Source organism: Rhamphochromis sp. 'chilingali' (genome assembly GCF_963969265.1).
Source record: "Rhamphochromis sp. 'chilingali' genome assembly, chromosome: 7".
NCBI lineage: Eukaryota > Metazoa > Chordata > Actinopteri > Cichliformes > Cichlidae > Rhamphochromis > Rhamphochromis sp. 'chilingali'.
The window spans coordinates 36,948,660-36,976,412 of record NC_137934.1 but is presented as its reverse complement, the minus strand read 5'-3'; the positions used below and the strand labels follow the sequence as shown (position 1 = coordinate 36,976,412).

At 39.9% G+C, this 27,753-nt stretch overlaps 3 protein-coding genes across 3 annotated transcripts in view; 2 read left to right on the top strand and 1 right to left on the bottom strand.

Annotated features, from left to right (window-relative positions):
* Positions 1-247: 247 nt before the first annotated feature.
* coa6 (cytochrome c oxidase assembly factor 6) lies at positions 248-3,415 on the top strand. The gene is made up of 3 exons (XM_080886771.1): positions 248-420; positions 1,056-1,201; positions 1,416-3,415. Coding segments are annotated over exons 1-3 (246 nt in total). The 5' UTR covers positions 248-419; the 3' UTR covers positions 1,515-3,415.
* A 461-nt stretch (positions 3,416-3,876) lies between these two features.
* On the bottom strand, positions 3,877-26,667 carry slc13a4 (solute carrier family 13 member 4). The gene is made up of 16 exons (XM_080886768.1): positions 26,231-26,667; positions 19,553-19,681; positions 15,801-15,937; positions 15,489-15,664; positions 15,253-15,316; positions 14,970-15,009; positions 14,697-14,783; positions 14,390-14,574; positions 9,111-9,230; positions 8,768-8,869; positions 8,443-8,544; positions 7,818-7,924; positions 7,408-7,529; positions 6,986-7,147; positions 5,017-5,154; positions 3,877-4,847 (listed from the first exon to the last, which is right to left on the bottom strand). The coding sequence occupies exons 1-16, from the start codon at positions 26,351-26,353 to the stop codon at positions 4,710-4,712; spliced, it is 1,932 nt and encodes a 643-aa protein (XP_080742894.1). The 5' UTR covers positions 26,354-26,667; the 3' UTR covers positions 3,877-4,709.
* The window catches only part of LOC308399476 (uncharacterized protein), a 48,203-nt gene continuing 47,082 nt past the window's right edge, over positions 26,633-27,753 (top strand). The window contains exon 1 of the mRNA XM_080886770.1: positions 26,633-26,682. The gene's annotated coding sequence lies outside the window, so the exon portion shown is untranslated. The remainder of the gene's footprint in view (positions 26,683-27,753) is intronic.

Below are 27,753 nucleotides of genomic sequence, written 5' to 3'. Positions count from 1 at the left end.
ACCGTCCTGTAATATACATATATAGAGAGAGAGATGTCATACCACCCAGACAAAACCTGCCTCACAAGCAACACAGTTTAAAAATACAATTTAATTAAACGGATGAATTACTTAATATTACATTAATATACAAAAAAAAAAAAACCTTCAAAACCTGTCGTCCTCGCGCTTCTTTGGTTTAACAATGGCGCCATCACCTGGTACATTTCAGTAGCTACGTCCGAACGTCATCACGGCGCGACAAGGAAGCGCCTCTGTGAGCGTCCTTCACTTTGCTCTACGCTACAAACACCCGAGCAGGTTACAAAAGTCTGTCGTTTGTGGAGTACAAGTAGCTCTGTGCGGGTGGTCGGGCTTTATGGAGTGAACGCGGGAGACTGAAGGGAGACGTGCTCTGAGAGGTTTCCGCGTTTTTATTCAGTGAGTGACGTTTAGCTAAGTTTATACAGGTGAAGTTGGTTTGGCAGCTACCGGTGTGGTGCCACAAAAGTCATTTCTAATATTTCTCTGCTTTTTTAGTGCCCAATATGTTTGCTTATATTGGTAAATAAACTGTATTCAAGAGGATTTATAAAGGTGTTATATATAAAAAAATAATGATTATTTTGCAAGTATTTTTATGACTCTTTGTATTTGCACCCACATTATATCCAATCAGTTAGTCCAGTCATTTACAACAGATGAAATATAGTCATTTTTGGCAAATACCGGAAATTAATTGTTGTCTGACTTTTTGCCACAGCACCTGTTGTTGTGTAAGGTTGCAGTCTGGTATTAAAGCAGGCTTAGAAGATGTGCAAGTTCTTTTTGAGGCTGTTTTTTCAGTGTGAACACAGAAAGTTGTGAAAACCTGGACAATATGTGAAGGTAAAGTTTACCCAACTGTATATACAAAGCTTAGATTAACTGTTATATGGATGAGGGGACTTTCCTGACTAGAATAGATTTCTGTGGTAGAGAAACTGTTATATTTTAACAGTTTACCTGTGCTAAGTCATTAGCTATTAAAATTTCTGTTTTATTGATGATTAATTTTCTCTTTGTGTTTGGGGCAGTGATGACAGCTCCAAACTCAGCAGAAAGGAAGACCTGCTGGGATGCCAGGGATCATCTCTGGAAGTGTTTGGATGATAATGATGACAATGTTGCATCGTGCCAGAGGTTCCAGAGTGAATTTGAGGCCAAATGCCCGGCCCAGTGGGTAAAATATCCCATCTTTTTTATTAATGGTTGAAGTTAGGGTTGCAGATAGTGTCGATAGCAGTGTCACAGATGAGCAGCCGACAGTGTTTATTGGACAATTTTGGAAACTTTAAGTTAAATGTAGACATTTAGAGAACATTTTAAAGAACCTAAGCAGCAACAAGATTGTCAGCCTTCAGTAGCTTCTTGCTCCTTTTCATTCTCCCCTGCAGGTGAAGTATTTTACCAAAAGGAGAGACTTCCTGAAATACAAGGAGAAGATGCAGACAGAGGGATTCACACCTGCTGAAGGCCCCCAGGGGGCATCCTAATCACCTAGAAACCATCAAGAGCTGCAAGTTGGCCTGGGTTTGCTGAGGTGCAGGACTTGGACAGGAGCTTGTGGCTTTGTTGCGGACAGAGTGCGTGAAGATCAAACTAATAATGTTATTTATTTTTAAAAATAAAGGCTGCTTTAGGAAATACAAGTGGCAGCACAAGGGACCTGTTTGAAAATCCTCATATCTTCCATCCCCAGAAATGCTAAAGAGTCCAGAGTTATGGAGTCCAGTAGGATTTCACCTCAAAGTAACGTGTCATTTTGGACAGATTTTACTATCATTACCTCCTGCTGGAATTCTGAAGTCTCACATTCAACCTGTTGCCATTAGTTCTCACAACACTGTCCAATATTAATGTTTCTGTGGTTCTCTTCAAGCAAAACAATTTTTTTCCCTAACACGTATTTCTCTCAGCAGAACAGAGAATCTGTTCTGCTTTTGCGTCTGCCTGGTGTTTTTCTTAAAAATATGTGATTTGCAAATAAGAGCTGATCTGATAGTGGAGATTTAAACTCTTTACTCTCATTTTTTGAAAATCTTGAAAGCTTGAATGACTTGTGTCGTTCAAGAATAAATCAAAACAACAGAGTGGTTTTAGTGGTTTTATTGTTGCACATGAAGTAATATTGGATCATCTTGACTCCTAGGTTGTGTTGTGGCTGGATATGAATGCACTATCAGGGTCAAACAAAACTTAAGAATGTTACAGCTCATTTGAAACAGGCAAGGACATAGTATGCTTATATTACAAGTCTTTAAAGTATTTACAGAAGAGCGTGGCCCCTGGGTCAAAGGTCACTGCTGTAACACGACTGAGATGTACGAAACCTTCAGGAGAAGTCAATAAATTACACAAGAAAAAGACATGCTTCTGATTGAGGCTACGCTAAAGGCCCATACTGTACTTACAATGCCGTGATATTAAAAAAAAAAGTGACTAATGACACTTAAAATCTGTGTACAAATATATAAAGGCATATATTTTACATTTTTGCACAGTACAGTGAGTGTTCTGTGCAAACCTTTTTTGTGATTTGACAGTTGATTGAACAAACTACTACACCCTTCCACTCCTTGCTTGCACAGTCTTTTCCTTAAATGCTTTCTTTGCGTGCTGCATTAAAGAACCAGTAGCCAGAGGGAGTCTGCGGCCTCCCACAGTGGCATTTCATTTTTTTTCTTTACATGCCAGGAGAAATGTTGCTCCTCCCAGGAGACAATGAAAAAGTACAAAAAGCGGTCACGCTATGGTGCGACAAGTGAACGATTTCGTGAAACCAATTTTTCTGCAGTTACTAAAAAAGCTTTCTGTATTTCATAAAGATCCTTTGTTAATGTTTGACTAACATGAGCGCCACAGTTAAAGCTCATACTTCAATAAGTAGGTAAATTATCTTGTTCGACTTGATCTACCTTTAAAAATTTCCAGATCCTTTCAACATGTGACATGAATGCAAATCAGGAGCGCAGAGACAAAGACAAACACCCTGCTGGGTTCACTGGGTAATGACCAGAGTTGGTCTATAAGCTTCTGCAATTAGGAAAAGAAAGTTCTGGCATAGGTCGAGCAAAAAGTAACTGAAGGCAGCTCAAGTCTTTAGCGTAAATACATCTTTTCTAAACTTCGTTATGTTATGTGATTGAAGGAGAAAGGTAAAAAGGCTGGTTGCAGTCGAGTAGTCACAAAAACCCCAACTTTTATGCCTTTCTGATCATTTTTCCTTGGCCTTCATGGAAGTAAAAGAACCGTGGTCCTGTGCTTCCAGCTGGTCTTCTGAGGTAACATTAAAACTGACACACTTTTAAAGGGCACATTAACCTGATTTTTTGAAAATGGACTTTATTGAACCTTCTGACAATTATTGTTAATTAATAAAATAATCATTTGAATATCTGAGATTTAAATTGTGCCATATTTGCTACATCAGATTTTTCTTTTTTTGCTTAAAAATGTACTGTGCAATTTCTTTACAATTTGGGGGGGGAGGTCACACTGATGATGTAAGACATTTCAGAAACTCACGTATCATGTCTGTGATACACTAGGAGTCACACTTTTATTTGCCAGGTGGCTGGTGGAGTCAGGGAATATTTTTCCTAGCGGTGGGTCCCAGGGGGTTGCCGACTGGTCACCACCAGGGCATCTCTAGATATGCTAAAGGAAGCCCCCTTATTTAGTATTTACCATTTAAGCTGCTCTTGTTATGGCTGCCAGGTGCACATCATTCATTTTATGAATCTTCCTAAGCAAAACTGACTAAAACTACCGCAACCAGGGTGAGGATGAGGGTGGAGTGTGCTTTGACATCACAGGAAGACATGAACACTGTTGGGATAAGAAGTTTGATAGTAGGTCATGTTAAAGTAGCGTGTAAATTCATTAACACAAGGCACTGTAAAAGGCACTGCAGTGTTCGAGTAACATGTAGCAACAAGAATTGTAACGTTCACAGCATTTTAGGACACAAAAGCAGCTTCAGAAACTTTGGTAAGAATGTGCATGAAATGTGTAAGGAAGGCCCACGGTGTTCAACGTAAAAAGTACAGTAGCTCTACATATACAGTACACTGGCAGCCACGGTAGATTTCTCTTTTCATGCTCTTTTCTCGCTTTAATCCAGCAACCACTTCTTCCCTCTTACACGAAAGACAAGACCGATTTTTTCCAGAAATGCTGAAATGTGTTCAATTTAGTTGTAAAAAGTATATTTCATTGGAAATGTTTAAGTTCAGCAAACATGCAATAAAAAGAGACTTGTCTACAGTGGCCTTATGTAGCTTATTTCTATCTAAAAACAGTGAAATGAAAGGATGTTGTAGATCTGAAAATGTATTTCAGGTTTACTGTAAAACTGTAACTTATCATTTTTCTTCTACTACAAATCAAAAAAACTAAATCAGTTCTTGATTTTTTTAAGGTTTCAGTTGGAGTTTAATGTCCTCCAGTGGCCAAAGGCGTTTAACATTCCTTGTAACACACCAGTATGGCCAGTATATAATAGTATATCTAAGCAGCTGGTGAGGGTTGTTTCTCCACTTCTTCTCCTTCTCACCACATCCATGTTCTTCTTTTAAGGTCTGTTTAATCAGTATAATTCTGAGCAATCGCAACACTTGCCCAGTCTCTTCCTCATCTGTTTTTGAGTTCATCCCCGCTTTGTACCACCAGCACCTGCCCACTGTTAGTTATAAGCTCCCAGTGACATTCCTGGCCAGTGCCCAGGCTGGGAACTCAGTCAGATTGAAGAGTGGAACCCCCCAGGTGGTGATGGCCAACATTACCACCGCCACGCCAATCAGATTCACCCCAAAACCTGCTTTGACCTGGAGATGAGGAGGAGAAAAATTACTTCAGTAAGCATCAAGAGTTTCTGTTTGCCACATAGTACGAAATAAAAAGAGCCTCGAATTGGATACGCTGTTCCCGGAAGTCTTTTGATTCCGCAGGTGCAAGAAGATTGTGGGACAGTGAGTGTGTGTTTGTGTGTCGTACCATGTCCCTGATCTGCACGTGGCCGTAACTGAAGACGATGGCGTTGGGGGGGTTCCCCACTGGAAGCATGACCCCAAATGACACGCACATGGTGGAAGGGATCAAAGTGTGGAGGGGGTTGATGTGCAGAGTCTCCGACTGGACAGAGAAGTACGCAATGAAGAAGAACAAAGGGGGTAAAGAGAGAGTAATGAAGAAAAAAGACAAGTGCGAAGAGGAGAGGTGAAATGGTTGGGAGTACAGAGGTTATAGATAACTCGGAAAAATGTAGAAGGAGGGAAGAGAAAAGAAAAAAGGATGATAAAGAAAAATTTAACAAATGGGAGAAAGAAGGTCAGCGTTACCAACTGCTACAAAAGTTGATATGACACTTAAAAACAACATTTTCACATAATATAATCATAAAAATGTTTGTCTAGAATTAACGTCACAACTGACCCATCCTGTCGCTATGATGTCATACTTTTGCAATGTGGGGAAAAATAAAAAAAAATTGCACATGTACAATTTTATCTGCTGTTACAATGGTAAGCATTTTAAGGTTGTTTTTTTTTTTTTGTTTTTTTTTTAAACTGAACTTTAAAACATGCAACAAGAGTGGTAATAAAAACCCACAGAAGCCGACAGACATCACTGACTATATTTTAAGGGCCGGTTGAGATTACATAGAACAAGACAAAAATCATTAAAACATGTTAAAAAAAAAGACTTTAGCCTTAATGAATGCAGTGTAGTTTGGAGCCGGAAGCAGGGTTCATACAGCATCAGTTAACAACTGGACAGAGGTGAAGTATTATGGCACCTGCTGTGAAATAAAAAGAGCCTTGATGTGCACTTTATGAGTAAGTGCACGAGGAACAGGCGCCATTCTGCAATAAAATGGCTTGTGACGTACTGGTGAGAAAACGTCACCACTGACAGCTAAAATGGATTATTGCCAGTACAGCAGTTTTTGGGGGGGTTCTGAGTAAAAGGGTCATAATGTGCAGATGCACAAATATTTATCCCCTACTCTTACATGTGTTTGTGCTGCTATCCCAGTATAGTATAAGAGTATAAATAACACAGGTTGTTTTTATGGAAGCCCGTTTCCGCCAATACAAAAAAAAAAAAAAGGATCCATAACTCAAAATTCCAAGTTATTTTCTCGAAATTTCGATTTATTAACTCAAAATTTCGAGAAAAGTAACTCGAAATTTCGAGTTAGCGCTGCCAATCAGTAATCTACGTGAATGACGTCATTTCCTTGTTACCCGGAAGCTGAAGCCCTCAGCTACAAATGCTACAGCTAAGCTACCAGTATTACATCCAGTCGTGAATGCACAGATTGCTGAGTGTTTTCAGCCTGGCTTCACAAATGATGAAATCCCTGTGTTATTGGCTGACTCACATGGTGTTACTATCAGCAAACATACTTGCGAAAGCGCCAATTTGTTGGGATCCGTTTTTGAGTGTGCGGTCCTCTGCGCCATATGCTTCCGGGTAACAAGAAAGTGACCTCATTCACGTATATTTTTGATTGGCAGAGCTAACTTGAAATTTTGAGAAAAGTAACTCGAAATTTCGAGTTATGGATACTAGCTTCTTTGTTTTTATTTAGTGGCAGAAACGGGCTTCCATATGTTTTAGATATCTATATGTATATAAAAAGAGAACTCGGCCTCACAATCAGTGCCACTTGCCTCAAGCTTTACATTGTTTGCACTGTTACACGCACGCACTTATGTAATGGTTATGTAACCAGTACTATTTAGACCACCTGGTAAAGATTATTCAAATTCGTGGCCCACATCAGAAGTAATTAGCACAGTTTAAAAATGAAAAAGTATTTTCAAGCAGCACATTAGTGCAGACCTGTTAGACTGAATATCCTCCAGGTCATTTATGTGAGTGTTTTTAATGATTTATGACATTTTTATGATCATTAATGAGGAACAGGTGTTGCGATATGAAAGAGAATATGTCGTACCAGCGCAGACAGGATGGGCAGGAAGACGGTGAGAGTTGCTGGGTTGGAGGCGAACTCGGTGACCGCAGAAACCAGCAGGCAGGCTAGCAGGGTGACCGCCCAGGGAGGAAGACCACTCATGGGCTCCAGCTGTCTGCCAATCCACACTGACAGGCCGGACACCTACACACACACGCAACATTAATCAGCTTTCTACATGCTGTTCATATCCCCACCATTACCTAATGTAATAATATGTGAAATGATTCTTCTCTTTTATAGCTACAGTCTCTTGTAGATACGTGTTGAAATCACATTAACTCCATCAAAGTAATCAAGAAATTTATAATGGTGAAAATGGATCGCAGATTCAGATTACCCAGATGCTATGATGCCAGAGCAGTAGAGTAATACAAGAACACACAGACATATATTCGTAGTACCTTGCAGCCCGCTGCCAGTGCATAGCCTCCACCAACCAGGATGACGATCTCCCACGGCATGAGTCTCTGGAAGTCCTTCCAGGTGATCATGGGAGCCAGTGGGTCAGACTCTGAATCATCATCTAATATTTTAAATTGACAGAAAAAAATGTCAATAGAGCAGGATCTGGGGGAATAATATCATGTAATACTTGTGGTTGACAAACACTTGAAAAGTCATTTATTTTACCAAATCTCAAATGAATGGCTCACAACATCTGTAATGTGCTGTTAAAATAATCTGAGGTAGTATACGAATGTTAACGAAGCTAGCTGAACAACATCACTGAGCCCTTTTTTATTATTCAATATGTTTTAAAGCCACCAAATGGAGCCCTGATGAGACAACCCAAAGGTGCTCGAGTGCTGACCTGAGTTTTTACAGCAAGAGGAGGAAGAGAAGGGCCGCCTGGCAGGGATGAGGAAGAGGAGGAAGCCCAGAAGAACAGACACCGTTGCATCAGTCCTGTAGCCTTTCCTGAGAGAGAAATTAAGAATACACAGATATAAAACAGATAATGCAAAAGTACTCTAACAGAGGCCAAAAATCAAAAATATGGTGTATGAAAAGAGCATAAGCACTCCTTACTAAGTGTCTATTATACCTACTCTATGTGACAGGGTGTGTATTTGTTACGGAGAACCAGTGCTTCCCTAAAGTGTCTGACCACTAACACTTCTGAACGTTTGTGGTGATCCGGCGCGACATTATCATGGAACATGTTACAGAAAGACTGGAAACTAACTGAATTGTTGTCTTTAAATGTTTTTAAAACTAAACTCAAAGGCCTACAGGCTGCCTCAATAATGTGTAATTGTTTTGTGTAATTTTAACTTTGTTTGTTCGTATGTATTTGTCTTGAAATGTGCTGCCTCTTGGCCAGGACTCCCTTGAAAAAGAGGTCTTTGATCTCAACGGGACATTCCTGGTTAAATAAAGGTTAAATAAAAAAAATAAATAAATAAAAAAAAACCAAAAAAAAAAAAAAAACTTACTTTTCAAAGAGCGACGTCCAGCCGGGCACAAAGCCAGGCTCTCTGGTGAACCACAGCAGTGTCATCAGGATGAAGAAAACACCTGTCACCACCTCTGGGTAGCTGCACACACAATCCACAAAAGCGCGTCAGCAACAATTACATGAGTGACAACACGATGGGGACAAAATGTCACGTCTAGGCTCGTGAGTAAGATGCAAATGCATAGCTTATATTTACACACAGGTGAATTTAGTCCTTTAAATATACATTAAAATTGGATGAGTTGACATCAGAGTTGGAATTTCGGGAAATTATTTTGCATCGTTTCAGCTCTGGCACACACCTGATGGGTCCCAGCTTTGCGTACTCCTCGTGGATCCTCCTCTCTGACAGCATCTCTCTCCTGGTTTTGCGTTTCTTACTGAGTGAGCAGGTTTCTCTGAAGCTGAACACACAGACAGCAACAACAAGATCAACCACACGGTGACCTGATACGGTCGCTTTGTGCTTTTCAAGCTGTAGCCTCAACAACATACAGGCAGCAGGATTACTATGAGTCCATAATGACAACATGGAGATGTGGGCAAGTAGGAGACCCACCTCTGTAATCACACCCCTGCCTGTGACCATTAGCACAGCAACTAGCAACACAGCACACACACAAAGATCCTCGAACGGGCACTCACTTGCAGCCGAGGAAAAGGAAGTGCAGCCACAGCCAGGTGAGAACCAGCATGATGATGGCGATGGGGAAGCTGAAGATGAACCATGTGCCAAAGTTGATCACCTTTGTGTCTGGATAACGGCTGGAAAGACAGTTGGAAACAGCAGCTTTAAACCACACTCATCGGTATTCATTTCACTTTAATGTGTAATATACGCATTGCTACACACTGGCTCTTTAGGGGCTGAGCCTCATGACTTGTGACGGCATGTGTCACGGCCGATAAAAATGGAACCTTATCACGTTTAAAAATAGCCGATTAACTCACATCAGCTACACACATTGACCCAGCCTCGGTCACGTGTGTTTGCTTTGACTGACAGATGTTGTCATTCTCATTTACTTATCTGTGCAGCATTACAGCTGACTGTCCACACTGATAAGACTGTGACTATTACAGCTCAGAGAGCTATACTACACTACTGGACAGAAGCCATAATGGGTCACCGAAATTCTCTTAAGAAACACTTAAGAAGCTTCTATAGAGCAGAACGCAGTTACAGAGTAAAGCAGCAGCATCTATCTATTTTAAAAGAAGAGAACCAACATGACATGCCAGAAAGGATGCCACTTTCTAATATTCAGCCTTATATATAAAGCTTTGTAATATCTTTACACATTCACCTAACAAGTGGAAGATATTAGTTCAATCCCGGGAAGAGACACAAATCCCTTTGGGGCTGCATCAGGAAGGTATCTGGCGTAACATTTGCTATAACAAAAAATGTGTGGAGGGACTTGTGTAGCGCCCCCTTGTGGATAAGAGAGCAGCCAAAAAGTATCCATTAATGCCCTACATCTAAGTTCACATTCACACTCATATGAGGAGTAACTCAGGGATACTTTAGCATGCAGCCTGGAGCATCCAGGGGGGAATCAAACTACCAACCTTCCCCATACTGTAGTAGACGACCTGCTCTAACCACACGGTTGCTACACACTTCTGCAATATACTATTAATATTTACAACCCTTTATTGATAACCTATTGAAAGGTAAGTTTATCACCTAATTAAATGTATTCATGTTTAAAGAGTAGTGCTGTTCATACATCTAGAACAGTGGTTTCAAACATAAGGCCCGGGGGCCGGAATTAGCCCAGCAACTCCTCCAATCCTAGAAGGTTTTGGAAAATGTGTATAAATTAGGAACTTCTGACTGTATTTTGAGAAGTTTTCCAGGTTTCCCTACTGACAAAACCTTCTCCATTGCCATTCATACTGCAAGAAACTAACAGATACACAGGAAAATGACAAAAATGTTCCTGTTTTTCAAGATTTACTATATTTTCTGTGATTAACTAGAACGTCTATTTAATTTAACACATTTGTCATGTAGAAAAGTTGAAATGTACTGTTGAAACTGGACTTCTTTTTCTGATATTAAGAGTTATCAGGGATTAAATGTTGAGTGAAATGTCTTTATTCTGACAGAAAGGGTTGATTCGCTGATACGATTGATACGATCAAAGTGGCCCACCGTGTAGTTTGACGTCCCTGATGTGGAATGTTTAGGTGTTAGTTGCTCAGATTTGGAGATACTTTGAATCTAGAATCCACTGGAACTAAATGACATTCACTGTTGCTTTCTAAGCTCATAAATGGTTTCAGTTGTTTGTTTTTTCAAAGATTAAGTTTTTATTCTTATTTTAGCTAATTAAAATGTTGTTGTTTTTTCAGTTAACTATGTATCCTTGGTGATCTCTGTACCCTAATTCCACCCAGTGACAGCTGGGATAGGTGAGGATAACCTCCCCCTTTTTTCCACAGAGAAAAAGAAATCTGAGAAAACTGTGAGGAGACCATATCATCAACATTAATAGCCCTCTGTGTAGTGTATCAGTAGTTTATGATTAGTGCACTTTAAGCTATAAGACAAGTTGTTGGTCTCCACTGTTGTTTCATTTAAAGCTATATAGGTAATAAAGTGTGTTTGCTCTGATATGCTTCACTGCTCTGTAACGACGCTAAGCAGAGTAAAGGTGACATGCAAATACGGTGATCACGTATCTGCTGCACAAACAACTCTGCCATGCCTTCTCTGACCTCCGGGCATTCTCATCGTGGATGGAAAAGTGAAAGCGAGCCAATAAAAAGTATGGGAAAATGACTGGGCTGCTTGTCATCCTCTGAGGATCATAGATATCTGCATCAAATTTTACAGATCCCATCACCTAGATAATATGAGGGGAAAACCCCATCAACCTCATAGCTCGACAGAAAGAATCAGGGAAAACAGACCTCTGGGAACCATGAGTTTCTATATAAAATAACAGCAGAGAGAAAAAAAAGAGATATTTCAGGCAAATAGAAAGTTTCATTTATGAAAAACAAGAACACAATAAATTAAATAAAAGTATGAAACTATTCTAGAGCTTTTAAGATTTCATCTTAACACCAAATTGCATTTTAAAAAGAACTAAAGTAATAAAAATCATAATATGTTGACAACATCAGTGTCAGTGTCCATCAGGATTTCCTGTGCTGGGTTAAATTTTATGATCCGTACTAAAGAGACACATTTAAAAACGCTGACAGTCTGCTGGTGGGGCTCTGGAGCCATGAAACACTGGATTCGTTGCACAGTTTAAATAGTTGAAACCCAGTTTACACGAGTATCTTTAATAAGAGCAGAACTTTCACCACTGAAACACAAAATCCAGCTTCTATTACCGCAAAATTATGTACAAATGGAGACAGAGAACAATTAAGCGTACAGTGGAGGGGGTAATAATTCAAAGATGCAGTCCTGTCAGAAAAAAACAGAACTAAATTTTTAAAGTATCTCACTTAAAAAAAAACTAAAAAAAAAAAAAAAAAAAAAAAACAGCCTTTCATCAGCAGACAAAAGTGGAAGAAAGTTATAAGATGTGAGGCTTCAGCACAGACGTACATAAAAGATGGATGTTGCTAGCAGGATTTTTTTAACCTAGATCTCGTATGGGTATTATTTGTCATTATGGTAACCAGCCTCTACTTGTCTTTATAGTCCTTTTTAACTCTAATGGGGACCATAATGCATCAAATGAGCATTACAGTGTATTCAATGAGAATTAAGATAGCGACTGGAGACCATAAACTCATCAGGAAAATGTTTACTGAGATTATAGATCAAGCCAACGTTGGCAATTAGTCAGAGACTTCAACATAAACTGACTTTAAAAATAAAACCAAATATCCTGATTTCAGTTTTAGGATACTACATTTCTGAATCATCAGTTAAAAATAAAAAGAGTTGATTCAGAAAGCTATGAGTAATGATATGTTTGCAGTTCCATTCAATCCTATTTTATTCATATAGCACCAAACCATAGTTGGCTCAAGGTGCTTTATATTGTAAGGTAAAGACCCTACAATAACAGAGAAAACCTAGCAGCCTAAGTCTACAGCAGGTTAACTAAGGAAGGATTCAGGGATACCTGATCTAGACCCAACTATAAGCTTTACTAAAAAGGAAAGTTTTAAGCGTTCTTTTAAAAGGAGACAGATTATCTCCTGAATCAGAACTTCCATAGAAGAGGGGCCTGAAAGCTGAAGATTCTCCCTCCCATTCCATTTTCAATATTATAGGAACCACAAGTAAGCCAGCAGTCTGAGAGCAAAGTGCTCTACTGAGGTGATACAGTACTATGAGTTTCACAGATAAGACAGAGCCTGATTGTATGTGAGGATAAAGATTTTAAACTCAATTCTGGATTTAACAGACAGAGCCAATGAAGAGAAGCCAGTGTGGAAGAAATCTGCTCTCTCTTTCTAGTCCTTCCCAGTACTCTTTCTGCAGCATTTAGGATCAACTGATCAATCCGTTGGGCATCTTTCCATCCGTTGGGCATCTTTCTTTGCCTTTAGACAACAATTCTGATGGCAAAAGAGCCAAACGGGACAGGCCAAAAAAAAAAAAAAAAAAAAAAAAAAAAAAGGATCAACTGAAAGCTTTTCAGGAATATTTACAGTAGTCCACCCTAGAAGTAATAAATGCATGGAATAGTTTTCCAGCATCACTCTGAGACAGGATGTTTCTAATTTTAGAGATTTTATGCAAATGCAGGAAAGTAGTCATTACACTGGAGGCCAAGGTAATGCCAGCCAGAGTAAATATCTGGTTACATACAATGTTTCTAAGATATTTAAGGGCCAAGTACAATAATCTCACAATTGGAGGTCTTCTAGGTCATTATGTCTTTAAGAAATCCCTGCACTTTAATCAATTGGAGTGTGTTATCTGGCTTAATGGATATATAAAGCTGGGTATCATCTGCATAGCAATGAAAATGTACACAGAATACTGCCTAAGTGATGAATGAATAATTTGAATAGAACTGGTCCCAGGCAGAACCCTATGGAACTCCACAAGTAGCTAGCTAAGAGAAACCTGCAAACAAACAGCTCATTTTCAGCTTCTAAAAGTTAGCCGGGTACTAAAATAACCCTCCGATAAATCTAACATTGCTTTGTTAGCGTCTCTGCCCTCATTCACATATCATGGGACTGACAGTGACAAGTCCTCCACTTCGTGTAGACACATACTAATGTGTCAAAAGCACATAGCATAGATAAAAAGGCTTTTTTGTTTAATTTGTCTGTATGTTTGAATTTATTTTTATAAGTTTGGTTGTATTTGTGCAGCACTGACTAAAATCACATCCACAATCTGTACAAATATGCTTGTCAAAGCAACTGATGTCAAGTTTATCACTTGTTGTACGAGCATGGACTCCAGTTTTGGATCAACTAAACTGAATAAGTACACACAATCAACGAATTTCAAGCTTAAATCTCTAATCTATGAGATTTTACTTTACACTGCTTAGATTTGTTGCTGTCCCTGTTAGCATCACAACTACTAGCACACACGCAATCCCACACAGATCAAAACCTGACCTTTGTCCACAAGCTGTGACATGAAGGAGGCCATTCTGTCAGGCAGTGGCCAGATGAAATCATCTCTGTGAGCACTGTAGAGGCTGATTAGTTTGATCTCTTGTGGCCCCAGACACTCAGCTAACATAAACTTTTTCAAAATAGAGAACACAGCAGCCAAGAAATCAACCAAGCTGTAAACATGTCTGAGAACTGAGGAGATGTCTGCAGTCATCCAAAGCCATTACAGACCAGCATCTCTCTCTGGTTCTGAACGGTTTGTAAAGTAGATTTAATATTACTGTCAACAGATTTTGGAAGCTTATTTAAATCATTACATAAGCAAGCGTTTGTGTAGATACCACATACGTGAGCATACTTACGTGTTAAACTGTTCAGCAAAGATGAGGTTGGTTGACGTGCCGGTGATGGTGATGAGTCCTCCGATGGTCGCTGCATACGTGATGCTTAGTGACAGGCATTTACAGATCATGTGATCCCTTTTGGTGGGATACTGGGAGTCTCTTCTCATCTTCACCCTCTTTACATTTGGGATTTCAATCTCAACCTAGAGTGATGAAAATGTTGTAAACGAAGAGCAAACATGAGAAGCAATCAGGAAGATTGCTTCTAGCTCTTGTTTCCAGCAACATGGCTCTGGCCCACCCTCTTCACTGACACACTGCTCACCTGTGGCAGGTGGCCGTTGGTGTTTTTTATGAATTCCTGGTTTGAGATGGGCTTGAGACCCAAACCGTTGACCTCAGCGGTTTTTGTCTGAAAACAACAGAATACCGAATCAGTGAAAGCATATAGATTTTTCTGTGGCTAATTTCCACATTCTGTGTACTTCACACACACACACACACACACACACACACACACACACACACACACACACACACACACACACACACACACACACACACACACACACACACACACACACACACACACACTTACGTCACTTAGTGTGGAGAGCTCCTGCTTATTGTTGTCATTGCTGAAATAAGAAGAGAAGAAAGAAAATCAGTATGGTTGTGTGAGAGAAAATTGACTTTACTTTGGTTAAAATGAGTGAGACTGAAGGAAAACAGTCATTTGATGTAACTTATTAGCACAGATAAAGAGGTAAAATCCTTGCAGAAATACCACAGAACCCTGTGTAGACAACTTAAACAGACATTCACATATCATCGAGTGTACACTGCATAAATAAAGACCCAAAATGTCCACAGACACATACCAGTTGTTGCGGTAGAGCAGCTCTAGCTGGTTCTTGTCCAGGTTCTCCTCTTTGTCTGGCACAGCTGCAGAGAAACACGGGCATCGTCAAGTCAATGACAGAAGTAGTTTGAAAAGTTTGACTGTTTGCCTGTTAACAGGAGACCCTCTCTGCTACAGCACCTTCTAGCTAATGTCCACACTGGTGCAAGCACTGTTGTTATATTTGCAGAAATGTAGTGACAGACCCAGACATACCACTGTCCTCTTCAGGCACCTCTGCTGTTTCAGAGTCGACATGACTGTCTGCCAGACCGGTGCAGATCAGCTGCTGCAGGACGGCCTCAGCTATGGGCATCACCATGGCTGTGGTGGATGTGTTGCTGAGCCACATGGAGAGAAATACGGTGCAGCACATGAAGCCCAGTACCAACCTGCACAAGAAGGAGGTCATTTTATACTTTTGTGTGTGTGTGTGTGTGTGTGTGTGTGTGGGGGGGGGGGGGGCGCACATTATGACTACATTTACCATCATTATAGTGTTTAAATGTACAAAAGTGTGATGCTCACATGCCAGGCTTGGCCCCTGCAATCATCACCATCCTCAAAGCAATCCGTTTATGAAGGTTCCACTTCTCTATGGAGGCCGCCAGGCAAATGACTCCCATCAGCAGCAGAGTTGTGTCTTTGCAGTACTCTGCTGCTACCTGAACACGCACAGAGGTACAAAAATTATCACTTCAAATGATAAGTCTACATCATTTCAAACTAATTCAACAGATGCTGGGAAAATAAACAAAATGAGATGTTGTAGGCAGGAAGAAGTTCCGAGACCCTCCTTTCACCCGGTCCACCCTCCCTCGTACAGGATCAGCACTTACGGTTTGTTGTTCTTAATTTGCTCTACTTCCCATCAGCAGCGTTCACAGGTCTGCAAGTGCACTCACCTCTCACCTAAAATCTTTTAATTTTCCTTAATAATAATACATTTTATTTAAAAATAGCGCCTTTCAAAGCACCCAAGGACACTGTACAACAGATAAAAACACAGAAACTGGAAATATACACAATAATAAGAATAACAGATAAAAGTTAGAGCATACAGAGGTTTAAACATAAGCAATTTTAAACAGATGAGTTTTGAGGGTGGACTTAAAAAGAGGGAATGAACTAATATTTCTGAGGTCAGGGGGTAAGGAATTCCAAAGTCGAGGGGCAGAGCAACTAAAAGTCCTGCCCCCCATTGTAATCAGACGAGCGGAAGGAACAGAGAGAGAAAGAGAAGATGAAGATCTGAGGCACCGGGATGGGAAGTTCATCTGTACTAAATCGGAGAGGTATGGTGGAGAGAGAGAATGAATAGCCTTAAATGTATAGAGGATTATTTTTAAATGGATGCGAAATTTAACCGGGAGCCAGTGAAGCTGCTTCAGGATTGGGGAGATGTGGTGGGTAGAGGAAGTCCTAGTAATAATACAGGCAGCTGAACGTTTACACTTTGGTCTTCTTGGGAACAAAAGTACACAGGGTAGGCCCTATAAAATGTCTCTCCACACTGTTTGTTGTCATATAAGATGTCAAAATCCCATAAATGAACTTTTAAAAACAAGAAACCAACTTTTAGCCTGAATGGGAATCAGACAGATGCTGGAATGCATCCAAGCCTATCAGCTGCTTCACAGTAACAATAACAGCTGTTATTAAGCTGTTTATTAAGTTAAAGGGATGACTAAAATAGCTAAAATCTCAGTGTTAGCTAATGCAAAGCTTAGTAGTGACAGCTCCAGGTTTAACAGACACATAATCATTGCTACAGTATTCACATACAGTGTACAGATTATCCTCCACAGCTGTTTAGCACTGAAACTCGGCTAATCGGTTTTCATTTCAATTTGCAGGTACAAATCCAAGTCATAGTCCTTTCCAATCACTTTAAATACTAGCTTTTTTATGGAACACTTATGACCGCAGAAAACTTTAACTGTTAACTGGATGAGATAAGATCCTGTGCATTGTTGATGCTCTTATATTCCACTCTTGAGTGGCAGCAGATGAAGATGGAATCTAATCTCTAAATTAGCAGCATTAAAGCAGCAGAAAATGAGGAGATTACAAAAAAATGAAAGTGCTATAATAGACTGGAAATGTTGCATAAAGCTCTCTGCTGGCATATTTATGGAACACCATCACAAGCGGCTTACAGCAGTGTTAACAGGCAGCTTTTGTCACTGTTTGTCAAGGCGCTTTGGTCACGACTCAGTTTTTATGTAATGCAGATAACAAAGGTAAAGATGATGAAGGTGAGTTTAATTGAGAGGAAACTGTTACTGGTATTATTTTTTTTTTAAAGAAAAAAAAAGGGAACTGACGCCAATGGCCACCACTATCAGTAACGCCAATCGTACTGTATTAAGGATCGGCAGTGGTGTTAATGGTCGTAAAGAGGCTGGGTGTGGCCATGTGAAGAACATCAGTGGGTACTGATGATGAGTGCTGGGTTAACGGGTTCATCTGCACTCTCCACTCAGTCATGTCTAATGAAACCTTCACAGTTGACTGACCATGCCTCTGGTTTACACTGGAGTGTAATAGGATAAGCAACAGAGAACTGTAAATCAAAAAACTGATGTATGTCTGAGGAGCACACACGTGGACCAAATTTCTTTAAGCATACATAGCACAGTCCAGAATACAAAAACCATGCACCGTCTGATCTGCACGTATATTTTTACTACCACCTTTTTCTTTCTTTTCTTGCTTTAATGTTGCTTTAGAAAAAAAGTAGCAAACCCACAATAAAGTAAGACAATGCAGTTTCTAAGGAGAATATTCTTAATTATTCAATAACCTCTTCCTAGTAACATGGACATAACTCTACTTAAACAGATATATAGAGATCTGTACAGCAGATTTTTACTTTATAAAAACTGTAAACACTAAAAATTGATGAAATTTGTAAAAAAAAAAAAAAAAAAACCTACTGGGGACTCCTGTGCCTCATACTGTACAGTTACAAGAACACTTATAATAATGTATACTTTATTGATCCCCATAGGGGAATTACTCTCTCTGCATTGGACCCATTCAATCAGTGGGCAGCCACTAAGCAGGCGCAGCATGTAGGGACAGTACTTTGCTCAGGGGTATCTCAGGGTAGCCTTTCAGTGGATTCAAACCCCAGACCTTCCGACGATGGGGAACCCACTCTACCTACTGAGCTATCCCTGCCCCACTTGTTTAATTAGCAAAAAGCAAAAACCTTAACAAGAATCTGACCAAGACTTTTGTACTGCTACAGGAGTCTCAGTCCTGGTGCCTTTTCAAACTGAAAGAACGGAGGAGGATATTTGCATAATAAGGCAAAGTTTTAACAAAAGACATCCAGAATTAGGATGTAATAAATTAAAGAATAATTGTTATCGTTTAGATTTACTGCACTGTGTCAAAGCTGTAATTTGCCTTGAAAATATTTAGCTACGCATGGTGCTGTAGCAGGATTTGCAGCACATGGCTGTGTGGGAATTATATCATTTTTATATTATGTTTATTCTTCTATATCCTTTTTATTAAGCTTTGAGTAGTGGCATTTGATGAGAACATTTATTCAATTTATTGAACATATAGTTTTAATCATGTTATTACACACATTGCATATGTGCTCATGAAAGAGTTAAGCACTCAGTCCTGTGAAGGTCAGAAGCTTCGTTCAGCGTGACTGTCTATCCTATTTTACAGTGCTTTTCAATGTTCAAACGGGCATTTTAATCACAAGACACATTGAAAACCCGAGAAACATGATGTGAAAATCTCCATACAAAGACAGAAAAGTGGAATCAGCACACACAGCATTCACTGGTGCACAGAATGACACTAAGATTAAGATATTGTCTTTTCAGAAATTGAGAGCAGGCGATGCTAAAACTTCCTCCAATTTTCAAACATGCAAGCAAAATTTTAGGTATTTTGTGGGACACTGAACTGTCTTTTAGCACCTTGTACCAATCAGTTTAAGATTTCACTTATAACGCATTAAAGCATGAGGTCATAGTCATAGTGTCTCTGCTCTGCATGTTCTAACCCAACTATGTGAAACTGCCACAATCGGTCGCGTTCATTCTGAAAAACGGGATCTTTGTTTTTCTTTGCTCTCCTTCTCTGCCAGGCTCTGCAGTTATGAAAAATCAAAACTTTTAGCTCACAATAGATGCTACAATTTTCAATATACAACTCACTCTTAATTTGGCATCTCAAATAGAGTTTATAAGACAGGTTTCAGAGAACTGAAGCTCAAACCAGACAATCAGCTGGAAAGAAGGACTCACCTCACTGGACTTGAGTACACCAAAGAGCGGGTAGAGGAAGGCTGGGACCAGAGCAGCAGCACCCAAGGGAACAGCTTCAGACACCCAGTAGACGGCCGTCACCATCAACACATAAGCACAACACGCCTCCTGCAACCCCCAAAAAAGTCTGTCTATATCATCCACACAATAAGCAATACAGAAAAAAAGACACAGGTCTCTATAGCAATTGCATTATTATTTTAGATTGGTAGCAACATTGTCCACACACACACATCCATGTGTGGATGTGCTCACATGGATGCGCACAGTCTTTTAGAATACATTACAAGTACAAGTACAAATATTGTGTGAGTTTATTGTTGTGGCAGCAGTGGGGAGTGTTGTTTGTACTTAATATCCAACTGGGACACACACTAACACTCTTTCTGACAAAACTCTAGCACACACACACACACTGATATTACATTAATCTTGTTATTGGTTATATAATGTCAGCATGCCAGCCTCTCATACTGCTCTGTCGCAACACCAATGGGCTTAGTGACACGCTCTCCAATCTTCAAAACTAAAGTTGAATCTCGTGACATTTGTTAAGACCTTTTATAGCTGACACTCGCTTTGCAGAAAAATACAGTTTGTTCACAAATGAATTATGCTTAATGCTTAATAAGCTTAATTTAGGTCAGAATGAATGTGTCATAGACAGGGTGCACATAGTGCTATTATATATGCAGGTTATCACTATGTTATAATATGAGACTTGGATAGTCTTTTGTTGAACACAGATTTCATATTAGCTTCTATCAAACGCTGCTGGAGTCTGTACTGAAGAATGCTTAGTATAGCATTTCACTTGTAGCAGGTCACTTAATCTCAAGTTAATAAACCCACAGGGAGGAGAATTAGCCACAGGACTTCAGCGTGAACCATGTCCAGACCTGCTTGAACTCCCATTTAAAAAAAAAAAAAAAAAAAAAAAAAAAACCTTTTCAGAAGTCAAGCTTATCCATGCCTGCTGTTTACATTATGTTGCAAGAAAACCCATGTACATTATTACAATTCAAAGACATTGTAGAAGAACCCTGAAACTTTGAAGTTTCAAAATATCCACAGGTAAGCACAGATGCCTCAGTGCATGTGACAACAACCACAAAGAGACTGTACAAATGTGGCCAGTGTGCAAAAGAAAAAAAATGGTGTTCAAAAGGAACACAATAGCCAAACTACAGTTTGACGATCAACATATCAATGAAGACAAGAAATATGAGAGAATGCTTGTTGGTAATCTGCTGCTCGCAGACCATTTTTAAGGCGGCTCAGTATGTTTGAATATGCATATTGATCTTCAGTGTGTTTATCATGTGTTTGTATTCAAACTGTGAACCACTTTGCAACTCTGTGTTTTGAAACGTGCTATGCAACTAATGTTATTATAAAGCTACAATAAGCCATTTTAATAGCTATATTAAAAGTTTTAATAGCTGTAGAAGTAGTATAGAAACAGTAACAAGCAAGTAAATATTTAAAAGCCTATTATTATTTTCAACTACCACATTTATTTATTTAAAAAACTACCTTACAGTACTATTGATGGGTCTGATTATTCAAGATATTTTATGTGACATGAAGGATTTTAAATTTATTTTGGATTTAACAGCGAGCCAATGAAGAGGCAGTATGGGAGAAATATGCTTTCTGTTTGTAGTCTATGTCAGCTTGTCTGTTGCTGTGTTTTGGATCAAATGAAAACTTCTCAGGCAGTTTTAGGACAGCCTGATAAAAATGAATTACAGTAGTTGAGTCTAGAAGTAATAAATGTTGCAGAGTGATGGTAAAATAGTTTTTCAGCATAACTCCGAGACAGGCTGTTTCTAATTTTAGACATATTGCACAGATGGAGTAAGGTCTTTATGTCTATAAGACGTTCCTGCAGTTAAATTTACTGGTCATCTAGCTTTGTGAGTAGATAAAACTGGGTATCCTCTGCACAGCAATGGAAATGTATGCTATGCCTTCTAATAATACCGCCTAAAGGAAGTATCTATAATGTAAACGGAAGTGGTCCTAGCACGAAACCCTGTGGAACTCCACATCTTAACCTTAACCCCAGTGTGTGAAGACGACTCCCTATTTCTGCTCTAACTGATATCACAGACAGCCAAAAATGTTAAAATGTCTCAAAAGGGGCATTTAGAGCATTTTAAAGCCGGAGCTGTTGGCTCACAGGGATTACTTGCACATACAAAGCTCTCATTATATGAAGCACTGGCCATATTTAACAAGCATCTACCACTCTAACAGAAAATAAGCAGAAGCATAAAATGTGCTCTGACGTTGCTCTGTTTTTGATTTGCTGTTGACAACACAGGTTTTTACTCTAAAGACAGGTGCTTACTTTTTGGAAACGCTCCTAAAGATTTAAGAGGCATTTCCAGGCATTAGGTGCAGCTGCCTGATTAGACCAAATGAGATGTTTGGGGTTCATAATCAAAGAGAACTTCGCCACTGAAAAGATTACAACAATTTAAATCCACTAAGAAAACATTCCAGTATTATAAAGAGAGACATTGTGTCCAAATAATGAGTTTTTGCACTTTAACAGCTAGCTTTACAGCTCCTGCCTGTGTCGGACACAACACCACACCGAGGACGTGCTGGAAGTCTGCCAGATCAGAATCAGAATGCTTTATTAATCCTGGGGGGGATAGGATTAAAGCCATGCCAAAGGTCTGACTACTGGTTTGCGGGGGGGAAAGCACACTGATGAGAATGTAAAGAGAAAAAGAAATGTGACCTTCGGAAAGAACAAACAAATGGACAGATAAACAAAAAAGACAAATCAGCAGTAATCCATGATTGATTATTGGTCACTATTTATCAGAGCACAGTTGCCCCACAGAAACTGCAGCTTCAGTTAGATCCTCAAATCCTACTCTTTGGCTTCCTTGTTTGGCTTGTTTTTAAAGCCATTGTACTTCATCCTTTGTGCTGAAAAGACTTCACGCTAAGACGTGTCGAGGTTCCGAAGTCATCACATGAAAGATAACCTGTGCTTGTGCTGATTTAAGGCAGGCTTCTCTGAAGGTTATGTAACCAGTTATTAATCTTAAAAATCATTTCAACTACAAAATTAGCAACTCTCTGTGGTGACAAAATTAAAATCAGCCTACATATATTTTATGAAAGTGCCACCTGCAGGGCCATTTTTGAGGGAAAGTGGACAACTGACCGGCCACCCCGGCTGTGACAGGCATGAAAGTGTGAGATGCTGTTTTTTGTATTCCATCTAGGTGAGAGTTCACTTGATTTCTGCTTCTGTTGTAAAATGTGATGTTGGAGAACCAGAGGGAAAATGTTAAACGGCTTAACAAACTGTAATGGACCCTTCAGGCACAATCGTATCTTTCCTCAAGCAAGATGCTGCAGAGAAGAAAAATATAAGTTTTTATATTCTGGGTATTTAGCTGCAGTTTGTCATAAGAAACATCCATAAGTGACAGTGCATCCTATTACTCTCTTTGTGCTAATGAAAACAGTGAAATAGATCATGCTTTAGACCATTTAAATGCATTTAACAATCAGGACACCAAAAGGACTCATAATTTGTTTGTAACAATGCCCTGGACTTGTTGTTTCCTACTTTCCTGTGAGATCTGTGAGGAAGAAAGAGGAATGCAAAAGTTTTCTCTTTACAGCTATTCACTAGACACTTCTTGAGTCTTTTGCATCGGAGCCCGGTGTGGTTTTAGAAGCTTTGAGCAAAGCGATTACTGTGAGCTTACTGGGATGAGAAAAGATGTTTTTCTTTGAAATCTCAGTGTTTTACAGCTGATAGGTCAGCTTTTCTCTAAACAGAAGCCCACTGATTGCCTCGTCAACTAACTGTTATCCGTGATCAGCTTGGGAAATGAACAGGAATATTATTCAGTTTAGAAAAAGAAGAGACAGTTACCTAAGGATGTCTGATAGGCAGATTAGATCACAGCTCAAACGTTTTTCACTGAGTCAATCAGCAGAAGGCTAAACGGCTCAATAGATAACATGCACACGGTTCACTCCTGTGCCCATTTGTATGGAAAAATACTCACATGAAAACTGACTTGATACTGACAACACTGATGAAACTTCCTTTTCTAAGACTGTCCAAGGTGTACCTCGGCTATCTCATCAGTTATAGAGTGCACACCTACAGACCCCACTACCCTGAACTGGGTAACAAATGGATGACATATCAGTCAAACAAATTAATTATCCAAACTGCTCTGACAATAAAAGCATTTTTAAAAGAACATCAGTACACATCACAGCTAAAAAGACCATCTTAGGTGAGTCATACACATATTTGTCCTGATCACCACAGTTATCGTCCTACAGGGTACATTCATTGGCAATCCATCCACATGACAAGACAGCTAAAAACCACAAATGCCAGATTTCTGCTAAAGGAAAATTCAGAGGCTCACCAAATATAAATCGTAATTAACTGCCAGTTTTTTAACAGTAGCAGCAATTTTTCAGTGTGTGCATCACAGCAGCCAAGCCAAAGGCCAGGGAACATCTCTTTGCGTGTGTGTATACGTAGCTGTCTGGACTCAGCAAAAATTCTGGAAAGTTGTGAAACTGCACACGTGCGCCTCTGATAAGCACTGTGCTTATCTGCCACTGACTCTGCTTCTTTGTTCCTGTCCTCAGTCTCTCTGACCTGGCCTGACTGCATCCTACAGATGTCCTGTTCAGCTGCAGCTGGACACAGGACCTCTCCAAACACACACACAATGTTTCTCTGAACCCGTCACATTCCCGACACAGTCTGGGGTCCCTGGTGTCGTAAGGAAGCCACGTGGGGGCTCAAATCCAGCGTGGTTGTGGGTTGATTATATAACTTAATTGCTTGGGTTGTTTCTTTCTTTTTCTTTGTAGTCAAGTTTTTGTTCTTTTGTTCTTTCTTGGCCTCATCCCGCACCACTTACTCATGCCAAACATCCACCACCACTGACATAACAGCAGGGCTCCTTGGCGATCGCTCTTATTGGCTGACGGTCAACTTGTGGAGCATAACACTTTCTTTGAATATGAATGACATTAAAATAAACACAGAGAAACACCTGTAGTTACAATTGATATATGTGTAGAAAACACTATGGCCATGTCCCAGAATATGATCTAAAGCGCATCGCCTCTCTTACGACTGTTTTATCACAGAACACCTTGAGGATTTTGAAAATGCATTGCGCATGCCGTGAGTTTTGAAATGACGTGGGCCTTTCAAACCAACACATTCTCACTCCCTTTAAATTGATTGTTACCTCTGTGACTCAGATTGTAATACATTAAAGTCACAAACTGGAGCTAATGTGTACCATTTGCATCATAAATACAGTGACGTGCTCCGATAGGGTGTTTTAAAGCTTCAATTTTGGTTTGCTGATTGCTACTGTCTTTCACTGGTCACGGGAGAAAAAGAATCCTAATCCCAATTGAGGTGTTCTCAGTATGACCTACACTAGAGGGAAAAAAGTGCTTTCTACTGGATATCATGGAATCTGACAGGTGACCACGTTAACCAGAGAGGCTCTGCAAATCAGAGAAATGCACTGGTCTGAGCCTCGGTAAATATGAGACCACACCACAATCAGAAAGTCTGAAACAAACAAAACAAATATTCAAATATTTTTTAAAAAATACATGAAACTCACTCCCCAGCAGCAAAAGTTTAAGGTTTTAGTCTCAGAATGGCGAATGCTTGCACATGGCTCATGTAATTTTGTGCTTTTCATTACGATTTCACTAATCCGAGGACACTGAAAACAGAGCTATCCCAGATTCGGAGGGAAGACACGCAAAAGAGGAACGGACCTCTCTCCTTTTATTCCCATCTTTTCCCTCTTCACTTTTTTATTTTTCAGGAGCACGATGATGTTTAGCTCATTAACATGTCGCGACATCTCCTCTCCACACACGGCTCAGCTGATGATCGGGGGAGCTCGAGACAAGCGATTATCAAAACGGAGGACAGTGCGCCTTTCTCTCTCTCTCTCACACACACACACACACACACACACACACACACACACACACACACACACACACACACACACACACACACACACACACACACACACACACACACACACACACACCAAGATCCCATCAGGACACTGAGGCAAAGAGCAGCAGCATCACCACCCACAGATCAACTGGATATCTTGTTTACTGCTGTGCCGGATGGTTGCTAGGTATTTATTAAGAGTAAATTATTGGCGCATGATGTTTGATTTAACCTAAGTTCGCATATACTGATTATTTTTAACATACATCTTTAATTTATTTCTTATAGGCACTGGTATATCCATCACATTTAATGCTTTGAAGAGATTTTCTGGTGCTTTAAAAGTAGTTTCTCGTCATTTCGTCTTTAAATGTTTCACATCTGTGCATTTAAAAAAAGTGTATCTGTCGAACTACGAATTAACTTCAATAAATTTGACGCATTTATATGTCAATAATTTCCAATAGAATATTAATACCTTTATATTCTATCCATCAAATACATTGATAGTGAAAATTATACAGTTAAACTCTACCGTGCTCTTATTTTGAAACCCATTTGGTTATGGTAAGCGTTCTGTTGCGTGTATATGCTGCGTGTAATGATAAAAACTTCACATTTTTTCACACTCTCTCTCTCGTACTCACACTGGTAGGGTGGATGAGCGGTAAGGGAAGCAGGGACAGCGGAATGAACACCACAAGGATCAGCTTCCTCGCTCTCCACAGCTTCCTGAACAGATCCATCCTGGCTGCGGCCTCCAGCCTCATGGGTGACCCGGGGCTCTGGGTGGAACCGGCCACAACTCAGCAGAACCGGGCGTAAGAGTCAGAAGTGGCCTACGGAAAGCCTCAAGGCACAGTCAAGCAGGGAGAGCCGGAGGAAAGAGGAGGGGGTGGTACGATCCTCCAGGGAGAGCGTAAAGTTCTCAGTTTGGGCTGTGCGCCTTAACGCACAGACGGCGGAGCCTGATCGGGTTCTCGGTGAGGTGAGAGAGCTTGGCTGAGCTTTACTTCCACGGTGACTTTCACTCGCACCGTACACTACACACGAAGGTCCCCCTCTTCCTCTCTGTGTGTGACGCTCTCCGAAGCATCAGGTGAGCGTGCCGGCGCATTTATCGGACTGCACAGGTATGCTAATTAATCCCAAGGTTTCCCCACCCTCTGTGGCTGTGAGGCCACCAATCAGGGCGGGTGAAAAAAGTTTGCGCAAGGGTGAGAGTGTGCGTGTGTGTGTGTGTGCAAAGCACACACACACACACAAAAACGTGTTCAAGGGATGAGAAGGAAATACTTCTTAATCAATTATGTAAAAAAAACAAAAAACCAGTGGCTCGTACACAAAAACTGTTTGTCTTATAAAGTGAATCATAGCAATTATCAGAAGGTTTCTAAAGTCATAAAACAAAGCGCCTCATAGAAGCAACAAATCAATCAGGTCAAACAATCACGAAACAGTGATCGAATGATGACGATCAAATAAAACAAACAAGAACGCAGCAAGAGGACAAAACATTATTCTGTTATAATTATACAATTATTCTAAGTAATCGGCCTGTCTGTCTGTTTGTCAGCAGTCTATTGTCCACAGTTGTTGAGATATCATTTTCAAACTTTGAGTGACGGTAGATACCAACAATAGCTCGAGCTGATTTAATTTAGCTGAAACATCAAGGTCACACCAAATGTGAAAACCAGTAGAAACGTTTTTTATAGATCATCTTCAAACTTCACAGCAATATACTGGCCTTGTGCGACATGAGAACCCAGGCTGAAGAAGCATTTGACCTTGACCTTCATGTTAATGGCCAAGATCAAAGTTGACCTTGAAGAAAAAATTCAGGGAACCATATCGCGTAATATGTCATACAAAAGGCCATCAAGACAGCTGCACAACACTTGTGCAGAGAAGTGACACAGTGTATTTGATTAGATCTTTTCAATATGACATCACAAAAAAATCACACATTGCATTAATATCTTAAAATATCAAGTTTTTAGAGCTTATAGAAGCCAAAGATTTCAGAAAGTTCTGCTCAAGTCATATGGTTAAAGATAATAGCATACAAGGTCAAAGGTCAGTGTCACACAAATTAGGGAAAAAATCTGTGGCTCATATATTAGTATGAATTAGTCATCGGGGGACATAAGCAACAGGCTAATGTCAT